This window comes from Hylobates moloch, unplaced genomic scaffold (assembly GCF_009828535.3).
Source record: "Hylobates moloch isolate HMO894 unplaced genomic scaffold, HMol_V3 SCAFFOLD_13, whole genome shotgun sequence".
Classification (NCBI taxonomy): Eukaryota; Metazoa; Chordata; class Mammalia; order Primates; family Hylobatidae; genus Hylobates; species Hylobates moloch.
The window spans coordinates 32,948,733-32,960,896 of NW_026652288.1; the positions used below are offsets into that span (position 1 = coordinate 32,948,733).

The window sequence follows — 12,164 nt, forward strand, 5'->3', positions numbered from 1 at the left end:
GTGTTCAGAAGTCTTTTTACTGTGGCTGGACATTATTTGTTGAGATAAGATATTATTCGTGCTGAACTTAACTCCTTTCTGCTGTTTGAGAAAAAGTACAGTCAATGGGCCTCCAATCATCTAATTTCAAATTTTTGTCCTCTCATTATTCCTGATTATGTTTATCTCCAATATAGTTTCTTCCTTTTCCTCCCTGCGAATGATATAATTTATCCTGGTAGTTCTTTTTTACATTTCAGGGGAAGTACTAGATATAGAACACTTTACCTTTATAAAAACACTTACCTCTTCCTCTTTTTCCTCCTCTTCATCCTCGTCAGTCTTTCTGTACTTACCATTGTTTCAAAGATGCTAATTATTTATTTGGAAGCAATATAAACTTTTTTGCTCTGAGGAAAGGAACTATGATGCTTCTTTTCCCCCGTTTCCTGGTTGATTTTTATATCCAACTGTACATCTAATCTCAAATTTGGAAAACCCTCCATGGTTTAGCTCCACATCTTCTCTGACTCCGCACACCCACTCTTTGTTCCTACGTATTGACCTTCCTTCTCCTGTCTTTACCCTCCTCCGTTGCTACTGGCTCTTCTCCCAGCTGGTGGTTGGTGTTATGCTTAGCTAGAGCTGTTCCATCTCTTTGGAATCTCTCTCCCCAGTAGAGCCATTGAGTCACCTCCTTGTTTCAGTTCTTGCCTAAACACGGTCCTACTTACTCTTGTAAGAGTTACAATGAATCAGACTTCTGTTTTATTTCATGTTTTCCCTCAGTGCAATCTCTACAAGTATTTTTTGAAACCTGTATCACTTTAACATTTTGGGTTTTGTTTATTTGCTCCTTTGGCTCTAAAAGATGTTCTTTACTGAAACTTAAAATATTTTATACTTTATTGTATAATAGTCCTTCACAGCATAATGAGTTATATACATGTAATGAAGACAATTCATAAGAGCATTTCAGTTTATCATTTTTTAGTGTTTTAAATAGTAAGATTAAGTAATAGGTTCCTGACATGTGGCTATCTTTATGGAGTGGACCTTTTAATAATTAAATATCTGAACACTTTTAATAAGTGTATCCTGAGAGTGTATCAAATGGCTAGTACTTTAATGCTGATTGTAAGTTTTACCCACACCAGACACCAGTTGAGGAGGATGATTGGGGCCTGGAGTCCAGCCCATGCTCTGCTCATCAAACTCTATGTCCTGGTGCAGGTCACATCCTACAGCTGCCCTTTTCTAATCCCCACACAGGGGTTGATGGAGTCCCAGTATCTGTGATTGGACAAGCATCATTTATTCTCACAATCCTTTGGGGTTGGGATTACTAGCTCAGAGAGGTTGGATGATCTGCTGAACTTCTCACTGCTAGTAAGAAGTATCTGGGATTTCAATCCAAGTCTAATGACTCTAGTCCAGCACTCTTTTCTTACCACCACTGCTGGATCCTCCTTCCCCAGGACTCTGCACAGTGCAGCAAACACTCTTGGAATGAGGGTACATTGTAGGCGCTATAGGTACCAGCGATTTTAATACCTGAAAAGTTAATCTTATAAAACCTTATGAAACTGTGCTCCACCATCTATCACAATCTCTTCAAATCATCATTCAGCTCTGAAGCAACTCCAGTGGGGAGTTTTTAACTGACAAAAATTGTAATCCTTGGTTACCAAATAAGTTTTAAACTATCCTTCCTCTCACATTGATAGGCAGATGTAAAAGTGATTGTGATCACAGCCCAACTTTGAATATCAGCAGTATTACCTCAAAAATGAGATTAAAGTCTGAAGGTATGTGTTCCCAATCAGGCCAAGATTTAGATACATACATTACCCTGCAATCTAATTTTTGACAACTAGCTTCAAAATTGAAGGTTTTTTTCACTATTGCTTATAATAATTTTGTGTTGTAAATGTAGTAACATGGATATTTGTGGAATAATTGTAATGATTCTTGAATAGCCTTACCATCTGCATCACAGTGTTCATACAGGTGTGCAAATAGGAAGGGTTGAAAAGTTATTTTCATGCAGTCAGTGTAGAAGTCATGACCAGTGCACTGGTGAATCAAGGCTGGGAGTAGCTTTGTTTGTTTTTCTTCCTTTTGCCTTATTTGTATAAGTCCTGTAGTTAGAGGCCCAGGCAGCGTGAGCAACTCTAGAGATGTGGAAATGAGGGAGGAGGAGATAAGACAAAAGGAGGTGGTTAGGAGGCCGTCTTCCCAGACGCAGTCCTATTATAGATGTGAGAGCAGCAGAAACACTTGAGTTTTGCTGTGGTGTGTAGTAACTTGTATTTCCTAGATGGGATAATGTAACCTATCAGTATGTAGTGACCACAGAACCTTAGACCTTGCAGAAATTGTGAAGGTCATCTGCTTCAGATCCTGGGCATCCCTGAGAGATGGTTTTCCATGGTCAGCTCCTAGTGAAGTCAGCATCTTCCACTGTTAAGGAGCATTAACTGTTGAAAAGATCTTCTACTTAATGAGGTTGAATCCACTCTTTCTATGATTTGTAGCCTTTAGTCCTGCCAATACAAGTTAAGCATCCCAAATCCAACAATCTGAAATCCAAAATGCTCCAGAATCCAAAATGTTTTGAGCACCAACATAACACTCCAAGGAAATGCTCGTTGGAACAATTTAGATTTTGTACTTTTGGATTTGGGATGCTCAACTGGTAAGTATTTGCAAATATTCTAAAATCTGAAAATAACTGAAATCTAAAATACTTCTAGTCCCAAGCGTTTTAGATCAGAGATCCTCAACCTGGACCTTTATCATGCGACAGGCTTCCTCTTGCTCAGGGTATCTGAACACTGCCATCATGTCTGCATGTAGTCTCACCGTTCCGCCTTTCCTCAGTTGATCCTCACAGGACCTGGTTGCCAGAACTTTCATTTCTCTGCTTGCACTGCTTCAGCTAGGTCGTGCGTGGGCTGAATCCTGGGATGGCTGTGTGGGGTTGTAGTGTCCCTGCAGCCCAAGGTTATGTGAGCTTTTTGAGGCACTGTAGCTTGTTAGACCCGATAGGATTTTTGTTTCGGACTTGACTTAGCTAAATATCGGGTTGTAAATTTAGCACATTTCTCCAGGGTTGCTTATTCGTAAGACACATCCTGAAATGATAAGGCTTTCCATGTTAATGTAGTGAATAATTCACAAAGGAGGAATTCCATTTGTGTTTTTAACTTGTAAAACATCACCTCAATCTGTGCGTAAAAATATAGTTAGCGTCAGTCTATATCTGTGTGATTACGTCTCACCAAAAGGCAGAACCTAGCAGTCATAGACAAGGATTTTCTGAATGCTGATCTCATCCTATTCCATGTGATTCTCTTCAGTGTGGCCTTTTGGTGTGGGAGAGAGAAGATCTTTCCTCTACCTTCTTTTCTTCTAGGCATTTCCTACATCCAGATGAGGCCCTGGTGTTCAGTGGTCTCTTGGGTGAGAGCCCTGAGTATGGCCACAAAGATCTCTCAGATGGAGTTTCTGGCTGGGCATCGAAGCCTCTTCAGAGTTAAATAACCAAAGGGCATGTGTAGATCTTTGAGTCTTGTTATAACTGTGACTTCATCTCTTGTAGCTTATTCTTATACTGTGCAGACCCAGTTTCAAGACACACACGGTGTTTTGGTACCACCTACACTACCATTTATTTAATCAATTTGGATGGCTTATGCTGCTCTTGGCTGTGGACCTGCAAAAACAAAGCCATGGGATGAAGCAGCCTGAATCATGTAATGAAAACCTTGTACCTTTCTAGAGGCCCGGTTGAGAAAAAATGATTTATTTTTGCCCTACCAAATAAAACATTCCAGGAATCCAAGGTGAAAATTGGATTTTAACTGCTACTAACATTTTGAGCATATAAAATCAGCAAGTGTTGAGTGTTTTGCTTGATTAGGAGACGAACCTAAAGAGTCCAGTGCAAGAATGATCTGCATGTGATGTGAACTGGTGTCTTACATAAATTTTATAAAACTGGAATTAAACCCTAAGCACGCTTTGGCAGCCAGGTTGCAACAGTGGGGACCTCTGTGTTTTTACAGAATCATTTTGTTCCCAGTCTTAGGCCTGGGCCATTGTTCACCTCTCCTCCCTTCAGTCCTTCATATTTCAGAGTTAACATGTTTTGTGATTAAGCTCAAGGAGTATGGAAACTACCTGATTCCAGCCCCAAATATGTGCCTGTCTTCTCTCAGGTTCCCGTCTGTTCTCACGTTGGATCTGTCTCTCCCTCTTCTTCTCCCCACTCTGCGTGTACGTGCCTGTGCATGTTTGTTTTGCCATCTCTGTGACTACCTACCCACCTACCACTTCATCACTCTTTTTTTGGTCCAGTCTTCCCCCGTGTCTGAGACTGTTCATCTGTGGCCCTGCCCCTGTTCCAACCTCGGGGACTTTCCCTCACTGCATGTGGTTAAACACTTCGCTGAGAGCCCTGTCTTCAAACAAACTTCCCCGGGTCAGTGCGTTGGTATCTGGCACACAACGTCACTCATTGTTTATCCAGTTGTGTTGTTTTATAAGAGAGTTTCCTTATCTCAAGGAATGCGTGTCACGTGTCTGCAGGAGTTACTGCCCCGGTTTCATGAGATGTGATGGTCTTGGGCTTTGTTTCATGAGATGTGATGGTCTTGGGCTTTGTTTCATGAGATGTGATGGTCTTGGGCTTTACTGACTTACACTAGGGGTTTTTCAGTGCCTTCCCCAGAATTACGTGTTTTTTCAAGTTCATCTAAAAAAAAAAAAAAAGCAATTGTTTTCGTATGCCTACTTTTGCTTAACTCAAAATGTCTTTAACACCGGCTTTTATATTAGGGAAATTCATTTTGTCTCACAGGGTCATTTCTTACGGAGTCTGGTACTTTCGAGAGGGCAGTTAGACTAACCTGTTTGATTGACAGGACCATTTACAATCTACTCTACTCACACGCCTTCTACTCCCTGGGGAATCCGACAAACATTAGGGGCATCAAATGGGACATCTGCAGTAGGGAGCTTTTATCTATGATAATAATAATAATAATGGTAATGATAGCTGACACATGTAAGTGCTCAGCTATAATGTTCAGCATTGCACATGCCTTTTTTCTTTCATGTTTCATGACTATGAGAAAGATACTATTATGTACTCTGTGTTATGGGTAGGAAAATGTCTAAGATAATGCATGTAAGAAGTCCTACAGTCAGAATTCATACTCAGGCCTCTCTAACTCCTGAGTCACATTTTTAATCACTATCATATACTGCTGTTGGAGAGCACACAGCATCCTGTTGAAATCATTAAAAATAATAAAATCTTAGAACATCAAAGCTGTGATGTAACTAAAACTTAGCTGGGCCTTCTGTGGTTTGGTCTTGTTTTACAATTTGGATATGTAGTCACTTAGCACCTCAGTCAGAATGCTGCATGCTTGGACCTGGCAGGAAAGAATCGCTGCCCCTGGAGGCCTGCCAGGTGACTGGTGTCTACTACTTGCTGTCCTTTTGAGTGCCACCACCTGCCTGGACCTTCTGTTACCACACTGCTCACTAGCCTGGGGTATGGATGCTAAACTTCCATTGGTTTTCCTTTTTTTTTTTTATTTTTGAGACAGAGTCTCGCTGTGTCGCCAGGCTGGAGTGCAGTGGTGCAATCTCAGCTCACTGCAATCTCTGCTTCCCGGGTTCAAGCGATTCCCCTGCCTCGGCCTCCTGAATAGCTGGGACTAGAGGCACATACCACCACGCCCAGCTAATTTTTTGTATTTTAGTAGAGACGGGGTTTCACCATGTTGGCCAGAATGGTCTCGATCTCCTAACCTCGTGATCTGCCCGCCTCGGCCTCCCAAAGCGCTGGGATTACAGGCGTGAGCCACCATGCCTGGCCCCTCCATTGGTTTTCACATAGCCATTGCTTGCCTGGATGGCCTACAACTAGCTTTTTCCTTAGTTCCCTAGGTTGGTTGTTCCTTTCTTCATGCAGCGTTTCCTGAGCGTTTGCAACGTGTACTGTGTACTGGAATATAAACATAAGATACATACGCATTTAACAAAAATGCATCTCAGAGGCAGTAGACTGTATAGACAGTGCTGTGGGGTAAAAAGGAGGGAGGAACTCATTGGAATTAAGGAGATAGGGGAGGTTTCATAGTGATGGTTCTTCAGAGCTATTAATACATCTCATGGGTTGAATAAAGTTTATTCTGGGAAAGAAAAAAGGAGAGGGTGTTCCAGCGAGACATGCTCCTTTTGGAAGGACATGGTTTGTTCAGAAAATAAAGAGCCCTTTGGTATGTCTGCAGGATAGAGGTGGATGGGGACAAGAGATTGCCTTAGGCGGGAATAGGAAGGACCTTATCGATCGTTCTAGAGTGTGCCGTTTTCAGACATTGGAGAGTCAGTGAAAGTTTTTAATCAGTAATGTGATCAGACTTGTCTTTGGAAAGACAACTCTGCAAACTATTGGGAGGATTTTTGTAGAGGCTGAGGCAGAGGAAGGCAGAATAACCCCTTGGATGCTCTGTGTTTGCATAGGAGACAAAAATGTGGGGTGTTTTAGCCTGCATAGCAGGGGTGGAGAGTCAGCTGGTCCTCCCCTCAGGCTGGCCTTTGGATGGGTCCACAGAGTAGGATCTGTTTTCTTAGGCACTTCCTCACCCCACTGAGGTGGTCTAACTTCAGGCCCCTGCCTCTCAGCTTCTTCTCACTTCCTGTGGTTGACCAGGAGTCTTACCTGGTCTCAACACTGGACAACCGGTGTTGCACCAGTAGCCTCTAAGTCCTACTCTTCTGCCTTCTCAAGCTGGTCTCGCTTAAACATGCTGGCACCTTCCTAGCTTGGCTGACCTCCCTGGGTCAGAACACCTGGCTGCCTGGAGCCTTCGTCTCTGCTAGAGCTGATTTGGCCCAGCCAGTAATTGTTTCTTCTGTCCTGTCTGTGCCCAGGCCTTGGGGTTATAGGAAGACCAGAAGCCTCTTGTAGGTGGGACCTGTGCCATCTTCTTACATTTTACACACATGCCATACCCTTAGAGTTCTGTTCCCTGATGATCCACACAAGAGATTTAAACAGACAGATACAACTAAAATCTAAAAAGCCTGTATTGATCTTATACACTATGAGGCTCTTATTAAGAAAAAAAGGCATTGGAAACGTAAGTTTTATGAAGTACTCTGAGCAGTGACAGATTTTCTTAGACTAGAAACATCAAGATGCTGCCATTTGGAAATGTACTTGTTCATTTTTGTGTTGTATTGATTTCTGTCCAGGTATTTTCTTTCCAAGTTTTATAGTTTTTTTCCTTTCTAATTGTGTCGATAACAAGGGAACTGGTTTATAGTGTGACTGTGAGGAACAGCAGTGCTCTGGGGCTGGGCATCCTGCACTCAATTAACCTTCATATTTCACACCTAATCATTGCAGTGTGGCAAAGCGCTCCCTGGCCTTTCAAAGCAAGAGGACTGCTGTGGAACTGTGGGTACCTCCTGGGGCTTTAACAAATGCCAGAAATGCCCCAAGAAACCATGTAAGTAATGTTTCTTCACTCCTTTGCAGGTTAATGTAGCATATCTGTTTTTTATGATTACTCCTTTAATGATGAGGCAATATTAGACTTTCAAAGAACTCTCTTACTGAATTCTAGAATGTAGTACTATAATATGCATTTCCAGAAAATTTGCAAGTCTGAAAAAGTTTTCATGTCAATTATTTTGTAATAAGCACAGTTATTAATTATCCTCTTTAGTTGGATTACTTATGGGGAGAAAAGTCTTAAGTGGTAATGAGCTAAAATGGACTTTTTGTCTCAGGGGAAGAGAAAATAAGATCTCTTTTAAAATGGTAAATAAATGTTTCAAACCCTATAAAAAGTGCAGTTGTTATTTCCTAGGTTTAAATTCCTTAAATGAGATTTTTATTAATATCCACAACTTATGTTGTAGTTTTTGTTATATTATCGGTTTTCAAATTTCATTAAAAGGAAAGCTAAAATGGAGAAATAATTGGTTGTTGATTTGTAAAAGAGAAATTTATAATCACTAGGACACAATTCTTTCCCATGTTTTCTAACACTGGTTTTATGCTGTCACAGACCTCGGCAACATTAATCTATATTAACACCCCCAGGCTTTGATTTGCTTTTAAAGTATTTGTTCAGAACATGTTGAGTTGAATAAATCAGGTTTACACCTTTTTAATACTCTCTTCCTGACAATAATTTGTACCTTTAGTTTTTCAATGTAGTATTAACTCTGGATAACTGATTTCTAATAAATACTTTTTTTTCTTTTTGAGACGGAATTTCACTATTGTCGCCCAGGCTGGAGTGCAATGGGGCAACCTCGGCTCACTGCAGCCTCTGCCTCTTGAGTTCAAGTGATTCTCCTGCTTCAGCCTCTGCCTCTTGAGTTCAAGTGATTCTCCTGCTTCAGCCTCCCGAGTAGCTAGGATTACAGACATCTGCCAACATGCCCAGCTAATTTTTGTGTTTTCAATAGAGATGGGGTTTCACCATGTTGGCCAGGCTGGTCTCCAACTCCTGACCTCAGGTGATCTGCCTGCCTCTGCTTCCCAAAGTGCTGGGATTACAGGTGTGAGCTACCATGCCTGGCCATAAATACTTTTTAGAGGCGGAGATGACTTGGTTTAAGTTGAGCTTTCTGACCCTTATTCATCATGTTTTTGCCAAGAGAGCAAGTGACATTTTTGTCAATCATCTTTCTTTGCCTCATATAACTGAAGTTTTTATAATTTTTTTATTCTTTATACTGCAAGAAATTTCTCATTTGCTTTAAATGAATAATTTTTGTTTACTCCTCTTAAACATCTGTAGATTTGATCGTATTCTCAAATGCCTTTTAAACCTCTATGTTCAATCTAGAATTTGCCATCTGGGCGTTAGTATTCCATATCTCCTTCTTATACCATTTGTTCCTCTGCCGGTATAACAATTCATTTTAAGTAATTGTCTCTCATTTGGACTTCTTTGTCTACAAACTTACAGATTTTCTAAATGCCTAAAGCAGGTAATTTTATTTATTTTTTTGATACTACTCATCTCTTTTTAGAAGACTTAACTTGTGGAAATGCCCACCAAATTTCCTCATAATTAATTAATTCTTCATTTACAAAAATAATCCATGTAAATAAGGACATTTTCAGTACTGAATGAATTTTCCAAGTAGTTGTTCTAAGCTGATTTGATGATCATTTGCAATGCAAATTTCCAGGAAATAGGTTGAGTGTGATGGTTCATCCTCACTGGAAGATCCATTTGCTTAAAATTATTTTGACAACCTGACCAAAGGGATAGCTATGATACATTTGGTTTGATTTAAAAATTTTAGTGTTTGAAGTTAGGTAGACCTGAGTTCGACTCCTAGCTCTTTCGTTTGCTATTGAGTCTTATGGATCATTAAGCAGGAATCTATACCTAAAACGTTGAAAAGGCATTGCCATCTTTTTTTTTTTTTTAAACCTGCGTCTTTGTTTACCATGTCTGTCTGTCTGTAGGAATATTGAGGAGAATGATATGTTTTCCACTGTTAGGTCTAAGGATTAAGGACGAGGGAAGTTAGATTCATAGAACTTTGTTTTGGGCCTAAGTCTATGTTCTCTAATATTAAATACCTTTCCCATCTTTCTTATTTTTCTTTTTCATTTACCCCCTTCTTTGTGTATCTTTTGCTTAGTTGCTTCTCTTCTCTCGTGTCCAAACCCCAAAGTAGCAGGGATGTGATAGACATTAAAGGTAAAGGGACTCCTACTGTCCTTTTATTTTTTTTTAATCCCTAACTTCCACTCTTGACCTTTCGTCATTTTTGTCTAGAATTGCGTCATTTTTATCTAAGATGAGTTCACTGATTTCTGTGGTTTGTGAGCTCTATATTTTAATCTTGATAAGAACTTAGTTGAATGTGAAAGTGCAAAGTTGCTGTCACTTTTAACTAAATGTTGGTGAAAAAAATCCATATGTCGGCTCATTTAATGTATAAAATTGAAGAAACTGCCTTCACTTCAGGAAGGGCAATGTGGACTATAAATGAAGTAAACTGTTAACATCTTGACATTTATTCTGTTTATGTCCTCTTAGGTGACTCACTCCCAAGAAACACACTCAGGGTCACATTCTTCCTGTGTCATTTAAAAAGTTTTCCTTTCCTTGGTTGGGACTTCTCTCTAAATCATATTCAGTTTGGAAGGAAGCAGACTTTCCTTGGCTTTCTACGCTATGGTTTTGAGTTCCACACCTCTTTTTTTTTTCACTCAAACTAGTTCAAACTGTAGTTTTCAAGTGGCTTTTATTTAACATTTGAAGTTTTTGTTTAGCCGTATACAGAAAGACCTTTCATTGTTGATCATTTTTTTGCTGTGAAAACTTAATTTTAAATCTGCAAATGATTTCATTAAATAGTTTGTGACCCATTAGAAATGTGCTTAGCATGAACAAGTCACTTGTCCTTTAAAACTTTTGAGAAGAAAATGAACATAAAATCCTAAGCTGAGGAGGACTGTAAGAGATTGCCTGGTCTGGCTCTCTGCCTTGAAGTAGATGACTGTTGAAACTTCTAAAACAAGTTAATATCCATCTCTTTTGACTTTGAGGAATTTGCAGCCAGAGATCCCACAATCTCTGCAGGAAGCCTGCTCCAGAGGTCTATGGGACAAGACAGATGTGAGGCCAAGGAACTGAATGGGGGGACTCCCACGCGCCCATATCTCCTCTCTTTTAATTTGCCTTTCCCAGGTGCCTCACTCTGATCTTTTAGGCATTGGGGGGAATCTGAAGAGAGGGGAAATACAGCAAAAAAAAGAATTGAAGGAGAAGAGGGACACCCCAGTACATATCCACCCTGTTCCTTTAGTGGTGACGGATAAAGAGCATATGGGGAGGCTGAAATAATTTTATTTTTGAAAAGAAAATTTCCCTTTTTGTTTTCTACTTTCCCTTTTATTCCTCTTTCAAGTCTTTTTTAGTGGTCTAATCTTTTATCCCATTTTGATTATAGCTTGTTTTCTGTCGCACAGTATCCTCTTAATAGAAGAATTCCTTACTGCAGGACATAGTAATGGCATTTGACACTTTGGGAGTGCCTCTCACACTTAGGCCCTGTGGTAGGCATTTTTCATGAATTATCTCTAAACTGCAGAAGAACTCTTTCCTGCTCGGTAGATGGGAATTACCCTCATTGTATAGAATTTCTGTGTGAAACCCAAGAGGCTTGTTTCCCAAGGTCACAGCTATTGATAGGAAGAGGATTTGAAACCCACTTCTGCCACATCCCAGAACTTTGGCTGCATCCACTATGCCAGGTGGTCTCTCAAGTCTCACTCTAGAGTATCAGAATCTCAGGAAATAGGGTTTTGTTGAGAAGTTGGTGATTGCAGCATTTGTATTGTTTGCATATTCTGAATGCAGCCCTTTTAATTTCCTGACTTCCTCTCATCACCTGCCTATTCTTCTCAGGTTCATAATAGTGAGAATCATCTCATGACTGGGATACCCGAGCCAGCAATTAGGATGAGTGTATAATTTATTGTCTAAACTGGGACACTTTGGGGAGTCAAGTACTGTTAATTAACTTTGCTGGAATAACAGACATCACCCAGAATGTTCCGGGACGTGTAGTAACCCTACCTACAATGGATAAGAAAATCCAAAACCTGAAGCACATCAATGGGGAGGAATAGATCCTTCGTGATGGAAATATGTAACCACTAATTAGAAGAAAATGTACAACAATCTTAGGATTGTTTCAGTTAACATAGTATAGATTTACTGATAATTTCTTGGGACTTTACTGCAAAATAAGAAGTATCCTGAAAAATAAGCAGAATGGGAAAGAAATTATGGAGATATACATTGGTATTGGTTTCTTATATTAATAAATGAATAAGTAAGTTTACTAATGCCTTAAATGGCTTCAGATATCACTTGCAATAGTCTAAGATTGTAAGAATTTAAGTACATAACAAAGCATTTCTTCCCTTACAGCTTATCATGGATACAACCAAATGATGGAATGCCTTCCAGGTTATAAGCGGGTTAACAACACCTTTTGCCAAGGTAAGACTAACTGAATGCATTGATGTGGACTCAACAGTTGTTTTGGCTTTTTAGAAACTTCAGTTGTTTGCCACGGCTTGCTCATTCGCCCAGCCTGTCACAGTGAACCACCTC

At 40.0% G+C, this 12,164-nt stretch overlaps 1 protein-coding gene across 6 annotated transcripts in view; it reads left to right on the forward strand.

Annotated features, from left to right (window-relative positions):
• LTBP1 (latent transforming growth factor beta binding protein 1) overlaps window positions 1–12,164 on the forward strand; it is a 462,412-nt gene that overhangs the window by 256,401 nt on the left and 193,847 nt on the right. For all 6 annotated transcript variants that reach the window (XM_032172648.2, XM_032172650.2, XM_058426675.1 and 3 more), the window contains 2 exons: window positions 7,409–7,511; window positions 11,979–12,050. In XM_032172648.2, coding sequence (XP_032028539.1) covers window positions 7,409–7,511; window positions 11,979–12,050 — 175 coding nt within the window. The remainder of the gene's footprint in view (window positions 1–7,408; window positions 7,512–11,978; window positions 12,051–12,164) is intronic.